Raw genomic sequence first — 22,818 nt, forward strand, 5'->3', positions numbered from 1 at the left:
GTGATCCTTGTGCCATTTCTGTATCTTGTGTGTGTATTAAGAATTAGGATGAACACTGGAGGGCTTGATGTGGTAATTTATTTTTAAGAAAAACAAAGTGATTAGCAAAGAAACTACAGGGGGGTAAACATGGAAAAAAATAGATTCAATTTATAGATAAGGTGTTAAAAGTAAAGCCGGGAGGTGCGCTAACAATGATCGCTTTGATGGGTAAAACTTTTTCTTGTTTTGCTGCCTCAGGGCACTTCTCAATGTGTAAACAGATACCAACAGATATTTCTGCTACAGTGAGATCCTGTTTGTTTTGCAAAAGCTCTTCTCTCACTGTGACCTATGCTTTTACTAATGCAGTGTAAGAAAAGTCAGAGAGGACTTATTTTGCTCTGATAAACACAACTTATAATAGAGCTGAGCACCTTTTTTTAACCTTTTACCCATTCTGATATACAGTGTAAAATAGGATAAATGAATGTGCTGCAGGTAATTTAAACTGTTAAAGCCTGAATAGATAAGCAGTTATCCACTTAAATGCCTGTTTTTAGGGCAAATGTTTACTTCTTTGTACATATAAGCAAAATTTCTCCTCGAAGGCAAGAGCTGGGTGACTGCTGTATGTGTCTGCTTGCAGCACTGGTTCAGGGTATTAGGCACACATATTTGCCTTTATATGTGCCTATCCCCAAACAATAAACATAAAGGCTGTTCTCCCAGTCATTGAAACTCAAAGGTTATGGTGAGTTGTTTCTGCACTATGTTTCTGTTGCATGGAGTTGGAGCCTGCCACAAGTAGGGAATGAGCCCAGCTGTGAGATTGCAGGTATAGCAGATACCCTGTAGAGAAGTTAGTTGCCTACATGTGCCAAGGAAGATTTGCTCTCCCCATGCCTGCAAGATTAGTCGTCCCATGCCTCATGATCCTACAGATGTCTGATATTCCAGATGCCGTCTTTAATTTATGTCAGGATTTTATTAAATAGGAACACCAACCTCATGGTGCTTTAATTAAAAACTTTCTCTGAAAGGGCACATTTTCAAACACAATGTCTGACTGAATTTTCTTTCTGACAACTAAATATTTGAACAACAGCCATAGGCAGTAAACAGAAGACAGTAGGTATTATTTAGTTCATAGTCTAATCTGTCAACAGACTGTGAATTACAAAAAAACTTTTCCTTCTGCTGCCGCTATTGGTTTCCCTGCTTCTCTTTTGAAGAGCATGTCTTCAAAGACAAACTCTACACATTAATTTCCATTTATCTAACTTTCAAGGAGTCATAATGGGGAGTACGGACAAACAATTGTCTTATTATTTATTGTTACCAGAAAGAAAAAGTATTATCATAAAAATGAGTCATCCTTAAATGAGAAAAAACTCTAATTTAAGATGTCTGCAAACTGACAGTATGATCATAAAAGCAGTTTGAACTGTCTTCCACCATTGGTTCCACAAAATCATCAATAACTGCTGCATTTAAGGTTCATACTACAATAAAATGGAATTATAGTGTGGTATTTAGCACTACGGTTGCATTACAGAATGTAACTGCAATAGTGAAGTGTCTTTTCAATAATGGGATGGCATATTTTAAGCAGTATTTGGGTTTTGTGAGGCTCTGACTCTGTGCAGGGATAGCTTTACAGCCAAAAAGACTGCAATGATTTATTTTTATTTTTTACCCCTCTTATCGTGATAACAAAGTATACCACAAAATAATCTAATAAAACTTTAAGATCACTTATCTCTTAACGGCAGTGAATTAAAAGCAATCAAAACATTCTGGTCAAATGAATGCAAATGCTTCCATTCTGCCAGAATTATGTCGTTCATTCCATCTATTTGTTGGTTAATCTGTCATACTTTACTCATTCCCACACCAACCAATAACATGTTTATAGTTCCTGAGCTGTGAGGATATGTGTGCTGTGCTGCTGTTTGCAGCTCACACAAAATGATTGAGGCAAATCAATGTATCTCAGCAGAGGACGGCTCTGCTCTCAGCCAATATTGAGCTGCTCTACAGCTAAAAGTTCCTGCAACGATTGTGGTTATATTTTGGTTTAAAAACTATTCCATTGTACGTGTAATTTCAAATTTAGTCTCAGTATTTATTGTAGGAGCCATGCTCACCATCAGGTAATGATGAAAACATTTGCTGCATATTGTGTGAACACACAAAAACAAGAAAAGACTACTTTATCCTACAAAGTTCACCACATCATATCAAGTGTGAGTTGTTATTCACCTTGTTTCTCCTTCCCTTGTATTGACTTGGTTTGAATTTTCAATTTGTATCATTATTTTGAACTTTGATCATTTAACAAGCTCTGTATATGACATCCTATCTATAATATATGAAGTATGCAGAACTGAACATTAATCCTGAGGCATTTAGCAGCTGCACATAAATGTTTCATAATGGATATTTGCCAATTGCTACACTATAATTCTGATTTGCTTTTATTTAAGATAAGCGAAAGACAGAGATGTAAAATACAATATAGAGAAGAAATTGCCTGGCGATTAAATGGATTTATTCAAATAAAAAAACAGCAGAGAGTTAACTTTAGGCAGCAGAGTTGTCACGTCTCTGCAGTTGAGAAGGCAATTTTTTAGACACATGAAAAAGTGTCTATTGAGATTTATGACACCACAAGAAATAAGGAGAAAAGGAAACATATGCTTCTTTGAATGTAAAATCAAAGAGTCAGATAGAAACATGGAAGAAAATGATAAGTCAATGAAAAAAAATATGTAAAGATGCTATGATGGGTTGAGTTTGTTTTCACTAGCAAATGTAAACTGACATTTGAAAGACAGCTGGGATTTCCACTGCAGGAGTTCAGAAAAGAGAACATTTTTTTAAAAGCAAACTGAAGAAGGAAACTGTAATTCTGCTGTCTGTGTGTATGTGTTTCAATGAAATTACAAGAGACGCATGAGTCTGACATATGCAAATACTAATGCCAGGCTCAAGCATTTAAGTTGCAAGAAATTCAACCTTGTGTCTGACCCAGAGGTTTAAATCCAATCACCCCCGGCACATAATAGATTTTCCCGATACTGAAAATGTTTCCTGTTGCTGCACAAAATAGAAGTGGAAATTTTGTAGAAGGTGTTATATTAAAACAGAAAAAAACAGAAAAGAAATACTAATGCATTTACTCAAAAGAACTTTGCCTTATGGTTCATTCTCCTCACAGTTCAGTTCAGTATCCAATAAAAATGAATGCAGTGAAAGTAGTGTGTAAACTATTTATTAGCTCTTCTGACGGTTTGTTTCTCATTAAACCAGTATTTTAGGATGTGTTCCTTTTATAGTGTTTGAACATGGAAACTTGAGAGAAACTCATCGTTTGGGTATTGCATTGCTGATGGTTAATAGCACCACATAAGTAGCAAATTTATTTTTGGATTTGCAACAACATCAACTAACATCTGATAGAAATTAAAGGCAAAGTCAGGCCCTGTATGATGTCACCAGGGCGTTTGTAAATAGAAGCTTGATTTTTGAAGGGAATATTTTACCTTAAATAATTAAAACAAAATAGCAACACCAACAGGAAAACTGACCATGACATGTTACTTTTAGGGGATAAACTACAGGAATTTGATTGATTTTTCCAGAAAAAATATAACAATGCATTTAAAGAATTAAGCCATCTACGCTACTGATGTTCCTAATATTTATATCTGGCATGTAGTGATGCGTGAGTGCAGGAAAAGAAGGTTTTTAAGCAGCCTCAGAGGTCTCATTGGGTTAGTTCACTATCAAAGGCCCACCAAGATGAGATTAAAATGAGCTCCCATCTCCCCATTTCTGAGATGAAAGTGAGAAATCCCTTCAGGCAACAGACATCTCATCCGAGAGTTCCCTCCTCTCATCTCCAGTTACTGTCGATAGATCAGCGGAGTGAATGACTGTACCAGCAATGGAGCATGACACTAATGCAGTAGTTTAACTAATAATGCTGTTAAACTATTTATTCGAGGTTGCATTTCTTTGCTCTTATTTGTTAGGCGTGAAATGTGTGATGGGATTTTTTTGTTTTCTCTCAGATAAAGCTGAAATAAGAGGTGCCAAAAATATAATGTTTTAGATGTATTAGCTTGACTATATATTCAGCACATAGGCTGAGCTAAATTTTTTTAAACACAGTGGAATAGATTTCACCCTTCGGTAATTTTGTCTTTGTCCAACACCTTAGTTTGCTTATGTAAACTCCATTCAACATAAGAGGCATTAAAGGAGAGAAGTGCGTTCTCTTAATGGTGCAGCGATGGAAAGGAATCCCAGTAATTGAGGCTGTAATAGACAGAGTTCAGTAAAATGGGGTTTCTTCTGGCTGCCTTCCTCTGTGGACCTTTCTGTGAGGTTTCAAGATTCAAAACGCCCTCCCAGCTTGTGCAGCCAATTTGTTTTCTCAGATAAAAGTAAATAAGCTGAGCGCAATTTAATTGTGCCCCATTATCCCACCCTCCAGTCACAGTGGAAAACAAAACCTACACAGTGCTCCATGGAGACCAGGCTTTTGGAAGGAATCAAATTAGGATACGCCATGGGTACGTGTGTGTGTGTGTGTCTGTGTGCTTATTTTTCATTCTTATTTGTGTATGAGGAATAAAATAGTGTGAAGACCTGCGGGTGAGGGGAATTTTCTGAATGGGAGCATTCCACTGAATTAAACCTGTAAACACGGGCTGCAGCACACTAACATGAATCCAAGTCCTTTAGTGTCAGTCCAGCTCTGCTCCCGTCCACAAGGAAGCCACAGCTTTTCAGTACATCAACAGAGGACCTTTCCAGTAAAACACACTGTAACAAAAGTAATTGTCCTCCTCTGGCGTTGCCTGTTGCTTTGCTTTTTGTCCAAACTCAGATGCAGTCCTCCTGTGAGCAGAGAGAGGGGAAACAGAATGATCTTTTATTTTCTGGGATGCAGAGAAACCAATTTGAGAGGCTGAAATTATTCTCATCAATAGCACCAGCTGCATCCTTTAGGCTAATTAGAAACTTCATTAGTACAGCAATAACAAGGTAATTACGTTGCAGGGATATTAAAGTTGTGCATTCTCTCCCTCGATCACCCTCACTGCTCTCACATTCCCAAAGATGAAGCACTTTGTAAACAGGCTGCGTGGTTTCTACCCTGTTTGTAAAAAGGCTTTAAACTCACCTTAAACTATATGTTTTTGATTAATGTGCTGCTATGCTTGAAAAGTCAAAGTATCTGTGAAAGTTTGTATTCATATGTAAAACATCTCTGAATGCAGCTACGTGTTTTCAAGTTGGTTCAGATAATCATATAGCTCTGACAATAAACAAAAATAATGTGTAACGTTTTTCAGCACAATTAAAAATCAGCCTTACAGTATTAAAAAAAAAATAAAGAAAAATGAGTGAAAATAAGCAATAATTACCTCATATGAAAATATATTAATTTAGTCATTTTATCTTGAATATGTAAAGGGATTAAAAGAAACAGTCTAAGTGACAAGCCACAGATTGGGTCTTCTAAGTACATGATTTTAAATAAAGGGAATAAATTAAATACCACACAAAATGCAATTGACAGATCTTTGCCTCTTTAACTTAGTCATTTTAAGAAAACTAAATCTATTAAAATCATATTGCTCCTGAATTTGTAAATTGTTGATGCAGTTTTTTGTTTGTTACCAGAACTGAATCTCATCATTTATGGTCAGGTAAAACACCTAAACGCAGGACTATGAGACAATGAGCAGGTGGGTGATCGTTGAACTGTTATTTTGTCTGGGAATGGGTGAAACTCAAACTGACTGACTGACTAGAACTATGAACCAAGTGACGACAACACAGAACAAGGAATCCTGAGACAGGACAAGAATCAAAAAATGACGGCTTACGTGAATTATCAGAGGAATAAGTGAAACATGGAACTCTATGGAGCAGGAAAATAATTACATTAACACAATTAATCAGGAAGAACGATGTATAAAAAAAAATTCATAACTGAAACCAATGACAAGGCATGGTTCCAGACCACTGTATTAAATAATCAGAGCTTAAGGAAATGCATGCTTTCAGAAACTGTATTTAATGATACATAATGTGCAAGAGAGAGGAACAGAAAAAGAAGCAGTACAAAAGTCAACCATTAAGGTACACCTCAGAGCAATGAGTCTAGATGTATTACCTGTAAGAGAAAAACATTGACAGTTCTGGAAGTAGCAGGATAATAAACTGTATGCATTTTTGGAAAGAAGGCTACAACCAACCAGCATGAAGGCTTTACTGAGATCAGTAAATGCTGTTCTTTTATGTCAGCAGAAGAAATATTTCAGGATTGCATTAGAGGTAAAACAGGTAAATCTAAAATCTGATGGGTGTTGTGAATTATTATTTGTGTACTGTGATAGTAGTTTAGAAACATGTATACATCTTTTTAAATACTTTGTCCCAAAATCATTATAAGTTAAAAATATTTACGATTCATTTCATCGGTATCCTTGGAAGACAAGTATTTTGGTCATATTTTAAGATTTAAAGTATTGGGGGAAAAAATACCTTTAATACCTTTCCCTGCATATAACATGTGATCTGATGTTCCACTCTGAAGAATGCTGTTTCTCTTTATTCAAATGTGAACAGAAGCAAAACATAGAATACTGGTAAACCTACCGATCATTTTTATTTTAGACATGGTTTTATGGTTGATTTTTATTATTATTCATTGTTTGAATCTTTAATATCCACACAGGATTAATTAGCTTTGTTATCCCAGCATATTGTCAGACTGCTCCTTGGTCAGGACCATGGTGATTCCAAATACACAATGAAGGAAGCCTTGGGCCTTTTATTCTTAAATGATATCCTATCTGAGGAGCATTTGCTGTTTGTGTCTAATTGTACCATTGGTGTTGGCACACAGGCAGTAAAAACACTTTGTGCATGTCACTGGTATTGATGAAACAGCAGTATTTGACAGCCTGGGAATAAGACCAAGGCATATTTCTGCCATGGTGTGATAGTATGTATTCCCTTCCTGGCATGGTTGACTAAAAATCAATGTAAGTGATTATCTTTATTCCATCATAAATCATTTGTGTCCTGATGGGAACTGATCCCTTGGAAGATATCAGTGTCTTGGCCAATAAGCGGTCTCTAAATGTTTAATTGTGAAAAGGTTGTGAATCATATGCTCTAGCATTTAAAGTCTTGATTAAAACCAACTGAGAAACGTTGGGAGATTTCGGAAAACAGACAGAATCTCACCACAAATGATGGTCACACTTACTGTATATAACACAGACATTATCACAGACTATATCAATTAAAACTATGACTGTTCAGATAGTACTTGGCATTTTTAATTCTCCACATGTTTTATGTTTTTTTTATCTTTTCTTAGAATCTTGTCACCATTTATTCTATTGTGTTTTGGCATTGTACTGAAAATAGGGGGACAAGGCTTAGTTATATCAAGCATTTGCTGACCTGAAGATGCACAAAATGTACAAAGTCTTGCTTAGATGTGGATGTGTGCTATTTTATATCTTAATCTAGATTTAACACAACTGGAATGGTAAGTATTGAATTCAAGGGAGTTATGATATGATCAGTTGCATTTGGATAGGGGTATGGCTGTTTAGAGAAAAATTCACAATGAATAATATTATTTAATTACTTGATAAATATATTGTAAGTTAAAATCATAAAAATATAAGTTTTCACTAAAACGTTTGACCATTTTTACTGACATCTGGAAACCACAGGAGGGAGCTGTTGAGCTGTGTATCGTCCTGGTTCTCAGTTTTCAGTACCGCACATTTACTACATCGTGTGCTTTCCTTAATGTTCTGATGTAGGACTTGGTGAGGGTCAGAGTGCTGTACTCTGTAGTTTTACACTCTTTGAGAAGACTTTCTTAAACATACTTCTAAATCTAATTTGGTATTTATCTGTATCATCCCAGTTGGACCATTACCCTCCAGTGAACTACAAACTACCAGATGCCTCAGACATACAGTTCGACCTGGTCAAGACACTGTTCTTAGGCAAAGTCTACGGTGAGTGCTTCACCTTTTTCAACTTTTGTACATGTGCATCTAAATAAGCAGAAAATCATTGCAAAGTTTATAATTTAGTAATTCAACTCAAAAAGTGAAACTCACACAGACTGAACTGATTCATTATTCGGAGAGTGATATTTTTGGATGATTATGGTATGCAGATAATTCATAAAACTGAGTTACTCAAGAAAAGCACAGAAATACAGAAAGGATGTCACAGTATGTCCGTGTATTGTGTAATAAATGAACTTAATCTTTGCATGAATCACTGCATCAATGTGACGTTGCATGGAGGTTCATTCAGTAAGTAGGTTTGCTGAGGTGTTCAGGAAGCCCAGGTTGCTTTGATAGCAGCCTTCAGTCTCGATCCGACCCAACTACAGAAAACATACGTCTCTTTTGACTTAACAAGCCACTGTAGTCAAGCAAAGGTGTAAGTTGGACTGATATCACACCTAATTAGCGGTATGTTGCTCAACAATGCTGCTACTAGTATGTTGTGGGCACACAGAGCAGGTCGCCTCCTTCAGCTTGCAGCATGCATTTAATGATGCTGTTGCAAAATACAAAATAGACTGTCACCAAATCTGTGTTAAATGAGCTGCTCTTGATCCTCATAATGATATTGTAGCTGTAATAACGAAAGACCAGAGGTGCTGCCCTCAAAAAATGTGGTTTAGGCATGGCCTAACACATGGAATGTGACAGCAGTAGCCCCTGTCCTCGGTAAATATGTGTGTGGTGCCACCTTGAACTCTGACTCTAGCTCTCAGTCTATCCTTAGTTAATCTTTCCCCAAAATGTTGATTGAGCTTTTCTTCACAATCCTCTAAAAGCTGTGGTTACCCTTGTTGCTTGCACCCTCTTTAACCACACTTTTTCCTTCCACTCAACTTTCTATTGGAACTTGGATACAACCTTTAGTGAACAGCCAGCTTCTTTTCCAATGACCTTTTGTAGCTTTCACCCTCCTAGTGGAGGGTGTCATGACTGTCTGTTGGACTACTGTCAAGTCAGCAGTTTTGCCTGTGATTTAGTGGGGCATACCATGACCAAAACAGAAAATTATTTTGATCTAATGATCTAATTTTTTTCTGACAATTTGAATTTTTGACTTTTATTGGCTGTAAACCATAACCATCAAAATGAACAGAAATTAAGAACTGAAATATATCAGTTTGTGTGTAATAACTTTACGGGTTGTGATACTCATTGCATAGTAATTCAAATCATTTCAAAATAGAGAAATTAGAGAAAAAAAAACAGTTTTGAAATGTGAGGAACTAATCAAATTCTCTTTGTGATAACCATTGCTTAATTTACAGGGTTTGTAAGATTTTGTAATTATTGTTAAGTACTTTCTTCCATCTTCCTTTCACCTTTTCTATTATTTATTTAAAATATTATTCTATTTTATTTTCTCATTCTTTTTCCTTTTATCTACTTCAGTAGCAGATAACGTTTGGTTGAAGCAGTGACTGATTTCACTTGTCCAACAGACCTACTGACTGCTAAACACACCTCATATGCATAGTGTATTCTTGCATAATGACTTCAGCAAGTTCATTCCCAGCATACCTGAGCTCCCATTATCACCCATCAACACAACATTTGTACTATGAGGGAAAACAAACCAAAGTCACCCTTAATGTCATGAGTCTAAACATCAATACAGTCAGCACACTGAAAGGTAACCCCAAATATAGAGAGAAAACAAAACGGATAACCTTAAGGATGAGGGGGGTAAAGGAAATGTTCTGATGAGAAAGACAGAAGAGGAGAGCAGCAAGGAAAAAAGCTCGTATTTCTGCGTCTCATTGGATCTGTTCCAGTTCTGTGTCTGAACCACAAAGACAAGAGAGGCTGTCATACAGTTCAGCTATCGGGTTCTCTGTTTCAGAGAGAAAGAGTCCCTGTGCTTGGTACGCTGCACACACACACACACACACACACACACACACACTTTGATCACTGCGAGATCTCCTCCGTCTCTTTGCAGTCTGATTGCAGGATGGGATAAGCTGGTTTCAGGAACAATGCAATGTCTCAAATAAGATGACTAGAGAGTTAGAGGTGTGCACAAAAAAACCAAACCTTCATTATCACAAATGTACAAGGAACCTTTTTCAATTAATCACTGTTCTGCAAAATGATTTTCCATTGAATAGTTATTATCCATTTACACCTCCTGAACACTCATAAATTAGAGCTTTGCGAGTTATTAATATGAAAGTCCTGTGGTTAAGCACTACTTATTAATTATTAAACTGCTGTAATGTGAGCATTCTAAACATTAATGTTGATCAAGTATTTGATTTTCTCCTATTAAGGCAGATGTATACCCTTGAACTTCAGATGAAAGCTCGAATACTTTCAACTATGATGTTTGAGACCTTCTGACCTTTTCTTTTTGAGTTTTGTTTAAGCTTGTAACTTACAACAGGTTCCATGTCCAACGTCAAGAAATAGGTTAAAAAAGCCTAAAAAGAAAGCAGCACAGGCTGCTGAGCATGCAGCTGAATGTTGCAGATCAATAGACACCCAAGGCAAACGTCTCAGCCTCAAAATTATTTCACATAGCAAAGATTTAAATGACGTATCAAAGGCCTAGTCATTAATTTAGTCCTTCGTGAGGAGCCCATTCAGCTTATAATTTGTTACACTGGCAAAAAAAACAGTGATTAAAAACTATAATTACAAAAAAGTCTGTATTCATTGTGACATAATTCATGCTCCAGTTCTGCACAACACTGGTATTGAGAGGCATTTGGGAGCCACTCAGAGTTTTGTAAACTAAATAACCAGTGAATGGATGCAGCTGAAAGTCTCACTTTTCTGCACATAATCAACCAGTTTTACTTCTGAGGGTTTAACTACACTGCAACATTATGCAATATTCACGCTGGCAGAAATTTAAGCTTGTTGAGTGAGTTGGACTAAAATTGGGTTGGAGTAAATTTGAAATGAATGCAGGTGTAAAAGTATAATAATTTTTGGTCAAAGAGAAAATGTGTTTCTTGGAGGTGAAGAGAAACTTGCCCTCTTTACCTATTTATTTAAACGAACCTAGGCCACTCTACCTCAGTAGAGGACCTTTGGAGAAAGTAAGAGTGCTCACTTCATCCTTTTCTGTGTTTACAATAAGTTGTCACACTTGATCCATTTCACCATATAAAATAGTTAATTCTTAAATTAAGAAGCAATTAAGTTTAAGTGTACAATTATTTGCAGTACAAAATTTATTGCGGAGAAATATTTATTTAATATTGGCCAGGGACCTCTTGCCAGGTGAGATTGTCCTGTTTTGGTGTGGGGTCAGGGCTTCCGTTGTGGGCACGGTGTTCGGTGGTGTCTGCCCTGTTGCACCTGTGGGCGGAGGCTGGTTGGCGTTGTGCGGGTCCCTTGCCATTGCAACGCACTGTGTAGTGGGGGGCAGGATGCGGTAGGGGTGCTTGGAGCGGGGCTGTGTGGAGCTTGCACTGTGTGGGCGTATCTTCATCGGCTTTTCGGGGATAGAGCTCACCTGTGGGGGTGTGTATCTGTGGGGAGAGGATTCATGGCGTTTGGGTTCGGGGGCATGTGTTTGATATCTGTGTCCTGGTTGGGGGTGGCTCTGAGGGGAAATTCATGTCGGGGTTCATGGGGGTTGGGGGGCTCATGGGGTTGAGATCAGAATTAATTGGGGGGTTGGGACTGTTTCATGCTGTGGTGCCTCTGGTTGGCGGGCTTGTTTGAACCAGGTACATGGCCCCCTCTCCAGCCTCTTCGTGTCCAGGGTCCGGGCCAGGGTCACTCGGGTTAAGGCACTAGTCTGGGCCTGTGCTGGGGCGGTCAGCCTGTCTCCACCCCGGAGGGAAGGGGACCACTTTCTGGGTCCGGGACTGGTTGCTCCTATGGGAGTGAGTGTACGACGTCCATTGTTGCGTTGGTGTGAGTGTTTTTATGTGTACGCGTGAGGGTGGGAATGTGATGTCTCTGGGTCCATGTCCTTTTTGCCCCACCTCTCTCTCTTTCGTGCTTCTTATTTTTTCCTTTTCGTTTCCTTCTCCCTGTCCGTAACAATTTAAATAATCCCAAAGCAGTTTCTCATAACGTTTCTTTTATAAATATCAAGCAGAGCTTTAAAGCGTTAGCTTCTTCTTGGCACTGAGACAGCAATTCTGAGTGCTACTCTGGACAAGGTTAAAAAAAAAAAAGAGGCTTTAGCTGATTTCTAGTCTCGCTCTAAATATAGTGTTTTCAAATAATAATTACTCTGCCAAAGTTGTAATGATCGTGATTCAATAAATCATTTGCTTCTGTAACTTTATCTTAATGCATATCCTGTAACAGTAAACTGTTTGGATTTATGTGCAATTCAGGGTAATTTCATCCTTCCATCCCTGTTTGATATTTAAGCCTGTAGTGTCAGGAGGGAGGTTTGTGTACACCCCAGCTCTCATGTTTCTTGATCTGTTTTTGTACAGTTAATGCATAAATCAAATCATCCAACTAACCTTGATTACTAGAGCCAACGGCAGGTTCTGCAACATGAAACTGTCATTTTAACTGGGAGTTTCTTGACCCACATGCAGAATCACTCAAAGACACAGGTAAGATCAAAGGTTTTACAATCTCAAAAGATGTTCAAGTCGTCAGGGTTCGGTCCTCAGGTTTAGTGTCTCCTGGCGGCAGAGATCTTGGGAGGGTTTCGGGCCCTATCTGTGTGTCTGAGATCCAGGGGTCCAGAGAGTCTAGAGGTGATGTCTCAGCTATTTGTTGGACAGGCTGGAGGGAGCGGTAGGAGCTTGCAGAGGCGGCCAGTTAATGGAGGTCCTGAGTTAGCTGTCCGAAGATGATGGGTTGAGAATCCAAGGCTGTGATCCACATGACCTGAGAGTAGCAGAGAAAACGAGCTTGGTTAGTTCAAGGTTAACGAGAGTGGTTCAAAACGTTCAGACGAAAAACAAACTAGGAGACTAGGTTCTCGGAGGCTTGAGTTACCACTCAACGTGGAGCATCAGGCGAAGAATGCTCGTCCTGCAGTTCCTTAAAAGCGCTCCAGCCATAGATTGATTACAGGCAGGGGTGAAAGTGAGCCGGTACTGCGTACCACTAAAACATTTTGCGACGGTACACAGTACCGGGAAGAGGGAAGAAGGGCTGTCTGCTGGAGCCTCAATGCTCTTGCTTTGCTTCTCTCCCCTCGGAGCTCGAGGCTGTTGAGAAAGGCCAGCCTTTAACACGAGCACTGCTACGTTTAATGTCTGTCTGCTCGCTGCTAAATATCCCAGTTAAAAGCAAAGGGAGAGAAACTAGTTGTGTTTCATGTTACTTTGCTGAATTACAACAACACAGTACAGCTCGAAAATACCGCTAATGACCAGAGATTTTACAGACACTACACGAGAGCGCATGCGCGCTTACCTCCAAAACAGAGCGGTTGCCAAGGAGATCGATGTGTTCAATTTAGTGGACTGGGAGATTTTACACAGGTGGTGCACAGACATAAAAAACCACCGCTTGCATTAAGACAGGACAAACAATAAATCACTTACCATCTACAGACTTTTAAATAAAAAACGCGAAAACAACCAAACTGTCAAATGTTTAATTTAAAAGAAATAAAAACGTGACCACAATGCAGAGAACAATAACTTCTTTGTTCAAAAGAAAAGATGGAAACTGAAGATGAAAAGATATGCATTAGAAAATGGTTTATCATTGTTTCATATATATATGTATATATATAGTCAGTCAGTCAGTCATTTTCTACCGCTTATTCCATAGTGGGTCACGGGGGAGCTGGTGCCTATCTCCAGCAGTCTATGGGCGAAAGGCAGAGTACACCCTGGACAGGTCGCCAGTCCATCACAAGGCTATATATAAATATATATATATATATATATGTATATATATATATTTTGGGAGCGAGCCGTCGAATCACTGAGCTAAATAGTTATCACAATACTTAGGAATATCTCTCAACACAGCCCTCACGAGAGGGGAACTTTTATTCTTCAAAAAGCGCACAGAATCATCATAAAAAATTCCAGAAGCCTCCCCCTGGTTCAGTCTTTACGGGGCGGTTTTATACAGATACAAAGCATTAGTGTGTATTGTATTGCATCCTGACCAATTGTCATCATCATACTCATTTACGTAAACCTTCTTGGCACCTTCAACATTGCTTTTCTCTACTTTTCCAGGAATACACATTTAGCCAAACATCTGGAAAACATCAGATTGGCGTACGTGACATTTTATTATAACACTTTCATGACTTTATCAGGATGCAAACTCTCAGGTCAAATTGACCTGGCAGGACTTTTAGGGATATCAAAACTTTCCCAGCTGAAAGCTCTTATCATTCCTTATTCCTGTGGTCAACTGGACTGCCTACACAAACAAGCTCATTTGTCTTCCCTCTCGCCAAGAACTTTCCTCTAATGTAATCTGTTTTCCAAACAGACAACTTGCATGTCTCCACTCAGAGTGAATTTATCACATTTTATTATGGTATAGACAATAATAACACTTTTTTGATCTAGTTAAACAGAGCCTTACGCTTCCACAATATATATATATATTCTACTGTATATTCTACATTGTCAAGTGTTTCTAATTTCTGCCTTATACAGACAGCCTACAGTAAAGTAAAATATTGATACATCTTAAATAGTTTGAGTTTGGACTTTGCTGAGAGAGAAAGAGATCTCGAGGGGGCCACAGATGAGAGTAACAATTAACACACACACACACATTATGTATATATATATATATATATATATATATATATATATATATATATGTGTGTGTGTGTACCCCCAGTATGCCCCCAGTGCCTCCCTCTAACTCTGCCCCTAAGTACCAGCAAGAATTTAAAACTACTTTCACCCCTGATTACAGGTGTGCAGGAGCAGTCTGCGCACCACGCCCATCAGCAGAGCTTCTCCGGGACAACAGGAAAATCACACAGAGCAAAACAAACAGATTGTGACAGAAACATGGCATAGTTTTTGTGCAAAGCCTTGTTTAAAAGGCTAAGTTAGGATCAGGGTTACGGAGCAGCTATCATTTGAATGAAGGAAATGAACGTTGAATCTATGTCTCTTAAGTCAGACATTATGTGCATGTTAATGTACAGCAATAAACCTCTCCACCGGGTGGCCATCTCCAATGTTCAGGTCTGCAGCCGGAGCAACAGAATCACATTCCTTTCCTCTGTGCTATAAATCTGTTCAATCGCTCCTATGTGTGTCTGCTAGAAGGAATAAATTCAAGGCAGAAACAGACTGATAGGGAGCGTGTCGCTGTGAGAGCACTATTAGAGACAGACGACTATAGCCCGCAGGATAAATGACATGTACTGTACGGTAGATCAGTACCACACTAAAATTTTAATTTATCTGTTTTATTCCCACACATTTTTCCCTTCCAACGTATTTTTATACCTGAATGCAAATCTGCTGATTTAAGGCTGAAGTACCTCTCTCTGAGTAATGTTTAAATGCACTTGCATGCTTTCATTTAAGGATTGGAATTTTTTTATCTTTTATAGTTATTTGATCCTCTTTACTATATTTCACTTCAAATCTATTAGGAAGCCAAGAGGACTCAATGGAAAGTGCTTTTTAAAGATTAAGGACATGATAGCATAAATAAACCTGTGAGCTCTCATACAAACAGCCTGTTTACTTTATCTAAATTAACGTCCCACAACTATCCATTCTTTACATTTAAACTGATAATATTATACCAAATATCAAGTTGACTTTTATGTTGTTACTTTGTAATGTAGCTAAATTTTATTTTTCAAATCTACTGTTTGTTTCAAGGTTTTGAATGAAGATATGTGAAAAAAGATTAACTCTCTAAAGTAACATTAAAAGTAAGACTGTACATCTTAATTGTGCTTTAAAACATAACACTCTAACATCAAAATGTCCAACAACTATGACAGTGTAAGAAAATGAAATAAAACACTAAATTTTTCATATTTCCCCGTCATGAGAATCTTATTTGTAAACTACTCTAGCTTTTTGCAATGTTTAATAAGGAAATGTATTCTGGCATTTTGATTTTCAAGTTTTTGGACCTTTATCTAAGCTCTCTAGATAACATGTGAATAAGAGGACTGCTCATATTAAAGATGTTGAACTTCTATTACTTAATTCAATTTTAATGTCCATCTAAAAAAGCACTTCAAGCTGATCATTAACATTTGAAGCATTATTGGCATATTTTCTAACTGTAAAATTAAGTGATATCCATTTTTTGACACCTTAAGCTTATGTCACATTATATTGCTTTACTCTACCTAGAAAGGCTTGTGAAGACTGAATAAAATTGGATGCATTTCAGTGGTTTCTACCAATCTACCTTTGAATATTAAAGATACAGACAATTATAAACAGGTGAAACCAGATCTTTACATAAACTGTATAAAAATACAAATAACTGTTTTATTCTCAATATCTATCATTAAATGCAACTAAAGTTTTCTGGTTTTTGGTTAGTTAGTATTGCCAAAATTATTTATTTTTGCAAAATGACAATATAATAAGATTTATTTTTTGACAATCCTTTATTTCCTTTTTTAAAGTCTGAGGTTTACATGCATTTCCTTAGTATATGGTAGAAAAACCATTTTAACTGTATGACTTTGAGCAAATGTTTTAGGCATCCGTCTTCTCGGATGCCTAAAACATTTGTCTTCTCACAATAGTTTGCTGGAGTTTTGACCCATTTCTCCTGACAGAACTGCTGTAACTGGGTCAGGTTTTCAGGCCTCTGTGGCCCTTTTCAGTTCATTTGGGATTGAGATCAGGGCTTTGTCCGTAGGATTAGGGTTCTTGTTCATCAGGAAGAAACATTTGTGACCAAGCTTTAACTTCCTGGTTGATGTCTTGAGATGTTGCTTTAATATAATTTATTTCCTGGTGACTCAATCTATTTTGTGAAGCCAACTCTCCAGCAGCGAAACACCCACATAGCATGATGCTGCCACCTCTGTGCATCACAGTTAGGAGGTTGTCCTCAGGATTGCAGGTTTCCCCTTTTTTCTAAGAATTAAAAGATGGTCATAATGGCCAAACACATCAAATCTGATTTTATCTAAACAAAAGACATGTCTCCACAATTTGAGGTAATTGTCCCTGAGTGCCACTGCAAATTTATATTTTTGTCAATCAATCAATCAAAACTTTATTTATAGAGCGCTTTACATATCGTAACGCAACCAAAGTGCTGCACAGCCGAATAAAAAATACACTGAGGTAAAATCATAATATTAAAGCAGTAAACAACAACAACGCACATAAAAACAATAAAATAAAAGATAAAAGACATCGCAAGTACTTGTCTACTGATTATGCTGTCTTAAGTTAGAAGCCAATGTAAAAAGATGAGTTTTTAAAAGAGATTTTAAATTATTGAGAGTTCTGGCAGACCTCACAGAAAGAGGGAGACCATTCCAGAGTTTAAGAGCTACAGCTTTAAAGGCTCTGTCTCCCTTAGTCACAAGTCGAGTCCTCGGAACCACCAGGCGCATTTGATCTCTGGATCTCAGTGCTCTAGCAGGACGATAGCTACAAAGGAGCTCAGAAAGATAAGGAGGTGCCAGACCATGTAAACATTTAAAAGCCAAGAGTAAAATTTTAAAATCAATCCTAAAAGAAACAGGCAGCCAGTAAAGAGAATGCAACATTGGGCTAATGTGGTCACATCATCTTCTCCCTGTTAATAGGTGGGCAGCTAATTTTTAGACCTGCCGGAGACAGAGGAGGAGAGACTGGTCACTATAAAGTGAGTTGCAGTAGCCTAGTCTAGAAAAGATACAAGCATGATTAACCCTTCCAAGGGCATCATCAGGAAGATAAGGCTTGACTTTGCTAATTAGCATTAGATGATAAAAAACTACCATTACTAGAAGCTATTACTACAAAAGAAGTTTTGTAGTAAAGGCTTATTCCTCTACGAGTGACCTTTCACCCCATGTCTTTAAAGGACTCGTTTTGTTTATGTTTCAGCCAGCATCTTCACAAGGTCCTTTGCTTTTGTTCTGTGGTTGATATCCACATTTTCTTTTTACCAAAACCGGGACATCTCTGTAACACAGAACCTGTCTCCTTTTTGATCGTTATGATGGCTGGACATTCCTATGCACTTTATATTTGCATAAAACTGTTTGAACACATGAACATGGAATCCTCAGGTATCTGGAAATTGTGCACAAGGTAGAACCACACTTGTGCAGTTCTCTGGGTTGGATTCTTTAGATTTGTTTCACACTTGGAAGCCGTTTACTTAAGAAGCTTTGATGCTCTAAAAACAATCCACAGGTCTTTCAGACTAACTTAGAAAGCTATTACATCATCATCATCTGGGCTTTAACACATTGTTTAAAGGGATAGTAATAATAGTTTATGTAAACTTCAGAATTTGAAGAATGTAACAAATATTTCTCAAATTATCCATAATATAAATATATAATTTTGTTAAGCCTTCACTTCACTATCTTCTTGCTGGCAGTTTATTACTGAACATCTGAAGGATTATCTTGAAGACTTTCTCCTCTTTTTATTCTTCCCCTTTCCTTCTCTTCCCTCTTGGATTCAAGTGTGGCTAAACATTTGATTCACACCATAAAGCTTAACTTTTGACTTAAACGTTTTGGTTCTAAGTTACCTTTAATGATAATATCTTATGTGCTCTTTCATTGATCATTTCCCCACTTATTGATTATGTTGTGATTATTAACCTGAGAATATTATTTAATATTTAATATTAATATTTTAATATTTTATCAAATAATATTTTGGTCTGTTAAAGGTTGTCCTATGAATACCAGCCCAGTAAGGCGATGGTATTAGGACAAAATAGAAAGGTGTGAGACAAGCTCTGATATTATTGAACAGCATAAACTCTGCAAATATATGGAATGAATTCACACAATTTCTTAAAATACAAGAATTTATTAACAAAAAATAAGTCAACTCAAAGTCAGACATATTTTAATCAACAAACTCTTTACTATGCTAAAATAATCCAGCTAAACTATCAAGCAGAATTAAAGAATAACGAAGACTAATGGGCTATGTACAATATAAACAAGTTGATTAAAGATGATTGGAAATCATGACCAAAAGAGTGATGCAACATTACCATGCAATGTTATTTATGTTTGAGAACCAAGGATTATCTTGAAGAATCTGGAAATGAAGTTAAGTTAGTCTTGGAACCAACTTAGGCAATAATCAGCAAACGTTTAGACAACCATTCACAATGCAAGATCAGATCAAATATTATTTTAATAAAATAATGTTTTAAATAATGATCTGCTGAATAAAGCCAACCTTCTGGATGACAATTTCTCAACGGTGTCTAATTAGCTGCCTTTATTTATTGAAAAAAATATTTGAAGAAATATTATTAAGGGAGTATTTTGGAAAAGAGCCAAATCTTTCTGGAGAAATTGGGCTTAATGGTGTTTACTTAGTTATCATATCTAGTAAATGATGTTTAGGGACTATTATTCACTAGCTTGAAAACTAACAACCTTTCTGTTAAAGACTCTTTAGTAGCAAGCAGGTGTTCTTACCGGTTAGCAGTTGAGCTAACAAAATAAGCTAATAGCTTAGCACTAGAATCAACACATACATTTAAAATACCAGGGTTAATAAAAGGGTTAAAATGCATAAGCGCGGACGGCGCGTTATGAGCGATATTCTGTGTTTAAAATCACCCTTCAAGTAAAGTTTGATTTAACATAAAAACACACAAACACAGAACACAAACAAGGCACGTGTGTTGCAGATAGCCTGCTAGCACCAAGATAGCCAAGTTTCACACAAACAAAACCAAACTTCATAGAATGAAAACGTTCAGATCATTTCATCCTAACTGTTAATCTGCCCAAACCCAACCTCTGACCATGGTGAGGAAATGTTGTCCAAGGGGCGAAGTTTGAAGAAACGTCCACAGTCAACAAGCGGTACTTCGGTAGCTTCGCGGGGTGTTGAAGGTGAGTTCGCTCTGTGAACAAAAGGGTTAGCTCCGGAGCTGTAGCTGGGCGGCCCGTCCTGTCCACTGACCACACGGGTTAACACGATGATGCGGTCTCTGCTGTCTTCCTTCCAGACTGGGAGACCGCATCTTTGCAGGGGCTTCTCTCGAACACCGTTTGCTTCTGCAGGGCTCAGAGAAAAAGTCAGCAATGCTTATACCTTAATTTACCCTCTTTATGAATGAAATCACCGGGTACACAAACAGTGCTTCACTCATACTTAACTTGTGCATATGATCGCGTGATCTTATGACACTCTTGGATCCATTTTGAAGAGTTTATGTCTTTTTGCCAGCAAAAGACATTAGCGCGCTTTGACCCCCTCCTATCCCGATGAACACCGGTATGGAAGAGAAAGACTTGTGGCAACAGCTGTGCTTTTATTTGGGTAGTGGCGTCATAGGAAGTCCGCAGATATCCTGTTTCCTAGCTGTGCCGGAAGAAGGTTAATGCACTTTATTTTGATAAGTTCCAGAAGAGTTCATACCGGAGTTTAATGTTGAAATCCATGGCTGGGTCCCAACAATTAGTAGTCTTTAGATTGAGTTTTTTTTCTGTTTCTTTCATTTTAGTTATTCAACAGCAAGAAGACATTAGGCAATTCATAGTCGATTTGATATTTAGTTATTGGTTCATCTTGAACTTGATTTTTCGCCATATATTCTTTAAATATTAAGTATTGAATTTCCACACTGGATGTTTTTTCATCCGTTAATGAATATTCATCCTGAGAAAATATAGGAATCTTTCTCTTTTAAGCACAATTATTCACTCAATTGATAGGTAAAGAATTAATTTTTCATGTAAAAATAATGATCATAATTTTATACAGTTTAACTTGTCTTATCAAAGCAACAGATGACACAGACACAGGGATCAGTCCTTCTTTTACTATCAGTGTACAGTGACCACTGACAGCTTTCACGAGTTGACTTTTGTCACAAGCATGTTTAAAGAGATACTATTTCTAGATGTTGGTTGCCTTGCAACAATCTATCCCAGTAAACAGCTGAAATAAAAATGGCTGATATTTTAGGTTTATTTTCTCATAGCTTAAGCTAAGCAGTTGTTCCTCTTTCACACACAGATATGGAACAATGAAAACAATGACAGAACTGCTATGCAGGCTTCTTGCCTGTCAACTAAATAATCTTCAGATATTTTGTTGTACTTTGAATGTTGAAGTGCAGGAATAAAACTTCTTAACTAAAAAGTGCTCAACCACCTGGACCACAGCTTAAACCTTGCCATGAACCTGTTCATAATAGAAATTGCTAGAATTTTTAGTATTGCTAAAACATTTTGTTCATTGCAACTGTATGGAGCAGGACCACTGGATGAATTAATTTGAGTTTTTCCCAGTGCACCTTAGAGAGAGCAGATTCTCTCTAAGGATGAGTGTTTGTACTTTAGACTCAGATCGATTACGCTGCGTACCCTCTTATATAGCACGTCATGATTAAGTTCAATCGATTTCCTTTCTCCCGAGTAGCCTTCGACTGCCTATGTTTTGTGTTGTGACCTTTGCATTGATAGCCACACGACATCCTGCCTCTGATTAAATGTCTGATAAACCCTGGTGTTAGATCAGGTTGATATTGCTAACTGGTTTCCTTTCTTATCTGTTTCCAAACGCCGCATATCTGATTGGCAATTTGATTACCTCTGTAATATCAGTGTGTCCTTTAGGTCCAGATGGATGTATCTGATGGTTGTTTTGTGTGTGACGTCATTGCTAAAGCCATGAGTTGGACTCCTGACTGGGGAGTCCTGATCCAGCCCACATTGGATTCTGAATCCAGGTTTTCTCCAGCTACTGTCTGGGAGTGGGGGTGGGACTGCACTGCAGAGAAAAGGGAGGGATAGAGGGAGGTAGAAAAAAAAAGCACAGTGAGAAGGAGAAATGCTTGTCAGTGTGTTGCTGTTTCCACATGATCCACATAACAGAGAGAAACAACGTGTGAAAGAAGAAAAGAAGAAGGTTTGCTGCACAAACTCTTCACAGACACAAGTCCATGTAGGTAACTGCTGTGAATGCATGCCGGAGTGTCCTCTACATATGTCAGTGGGTCTGCATGTGTGTGCCAAGGTTGCAGCAGGTCACTGTGAGTCATCTCAGTGAAAACTGCACCTTGAATCTAGCTGAGGCAGAGAACTTGTTCCCTTATGTTTTTGCTGCATTTTCATACTTGTGGGCAGGACCTTTTGAGCTGGTTTAGGTGTTAGATTACCAGTGTTGTGGGGAACTAAAACCAACGCTGTGTGCCTGTGTGAATTCCCTGCTATCAGTTGTATGGGTTTGTGAGAGTCTGAAAGAGCCATCGCAGACATTGCCAGAGTGCATGTCAATGTGTCTGTTGGTTTGTAATTGACTTGGCATGTTTACAAGATTAACATCCTGGTCAAGCAGGATGCTGGAGGTGGCACTGAAGAGTACAGCTGTATGTGAATGCATGTGGGTGTGTTCAGGAAGTGAGGCAACTTTAGATGTATTTACGTTTTAAATCTGATCCTCTTCAATCATCACATCATGCTTTTCTAAACAATCTCTCTTTTCTGCAACACCTCCTCCTGACACAGAGCTTCACTTTAATTCAGTTCAAGTTATCAATATATCTAGACAATGGGTTTAACATCTAAAACAGAAAGTTAAATTTATGTCTTAAGGTTGCAATTGATATTTCAAGAACTGCAAAACATAAAGACATTTTATTTTGCCAA

The 22,818-nt window shown here is 37.7% G+C and overlaps 1 protein-coding gene across 3 annotated transcripts in view; it reads left to right on the forward strand.

The window, feature by feature from the left end:
* The window catches only part of cntnap2a (contactin associated protein 2a), a 498,604-nt gene that overhangs the window by 462,824 nt on the left and 12,962 nt on the right, over nucleotides 1–22,818 (forward strand). For all 3 annotated transcript variants that reach the window (XM_047349232.1, XM_047349233.1, XM_047349234.1), the window contains one exon: nucleotides 7,955–8,048. In XM_047349232.1, coding sequence (XP_047205188.1) covers nucleotides 7,955–8,048 — 94 coding nt within the window. The remainder of the gene's footprint in view (nucleotides 1–7,954; nucleotides 8,049–22,818) is intronic.

This window comes from Girardinichthys multiradiatus, chromosome 21 (genome assembly GCF_021462225.1).
Source record: "Girardinichthys multiradiatus isolate DD_20200921_A chromosome 21, DD_fGirMul_XY1, whole genome shotgun sequence".
NCBI lineage: Eukaryota > Metazoa > Chordata > Actinopteri > Cyprinodontiformes > Goodeidae > Girardinichthys > Girardinichthys multiradiatus.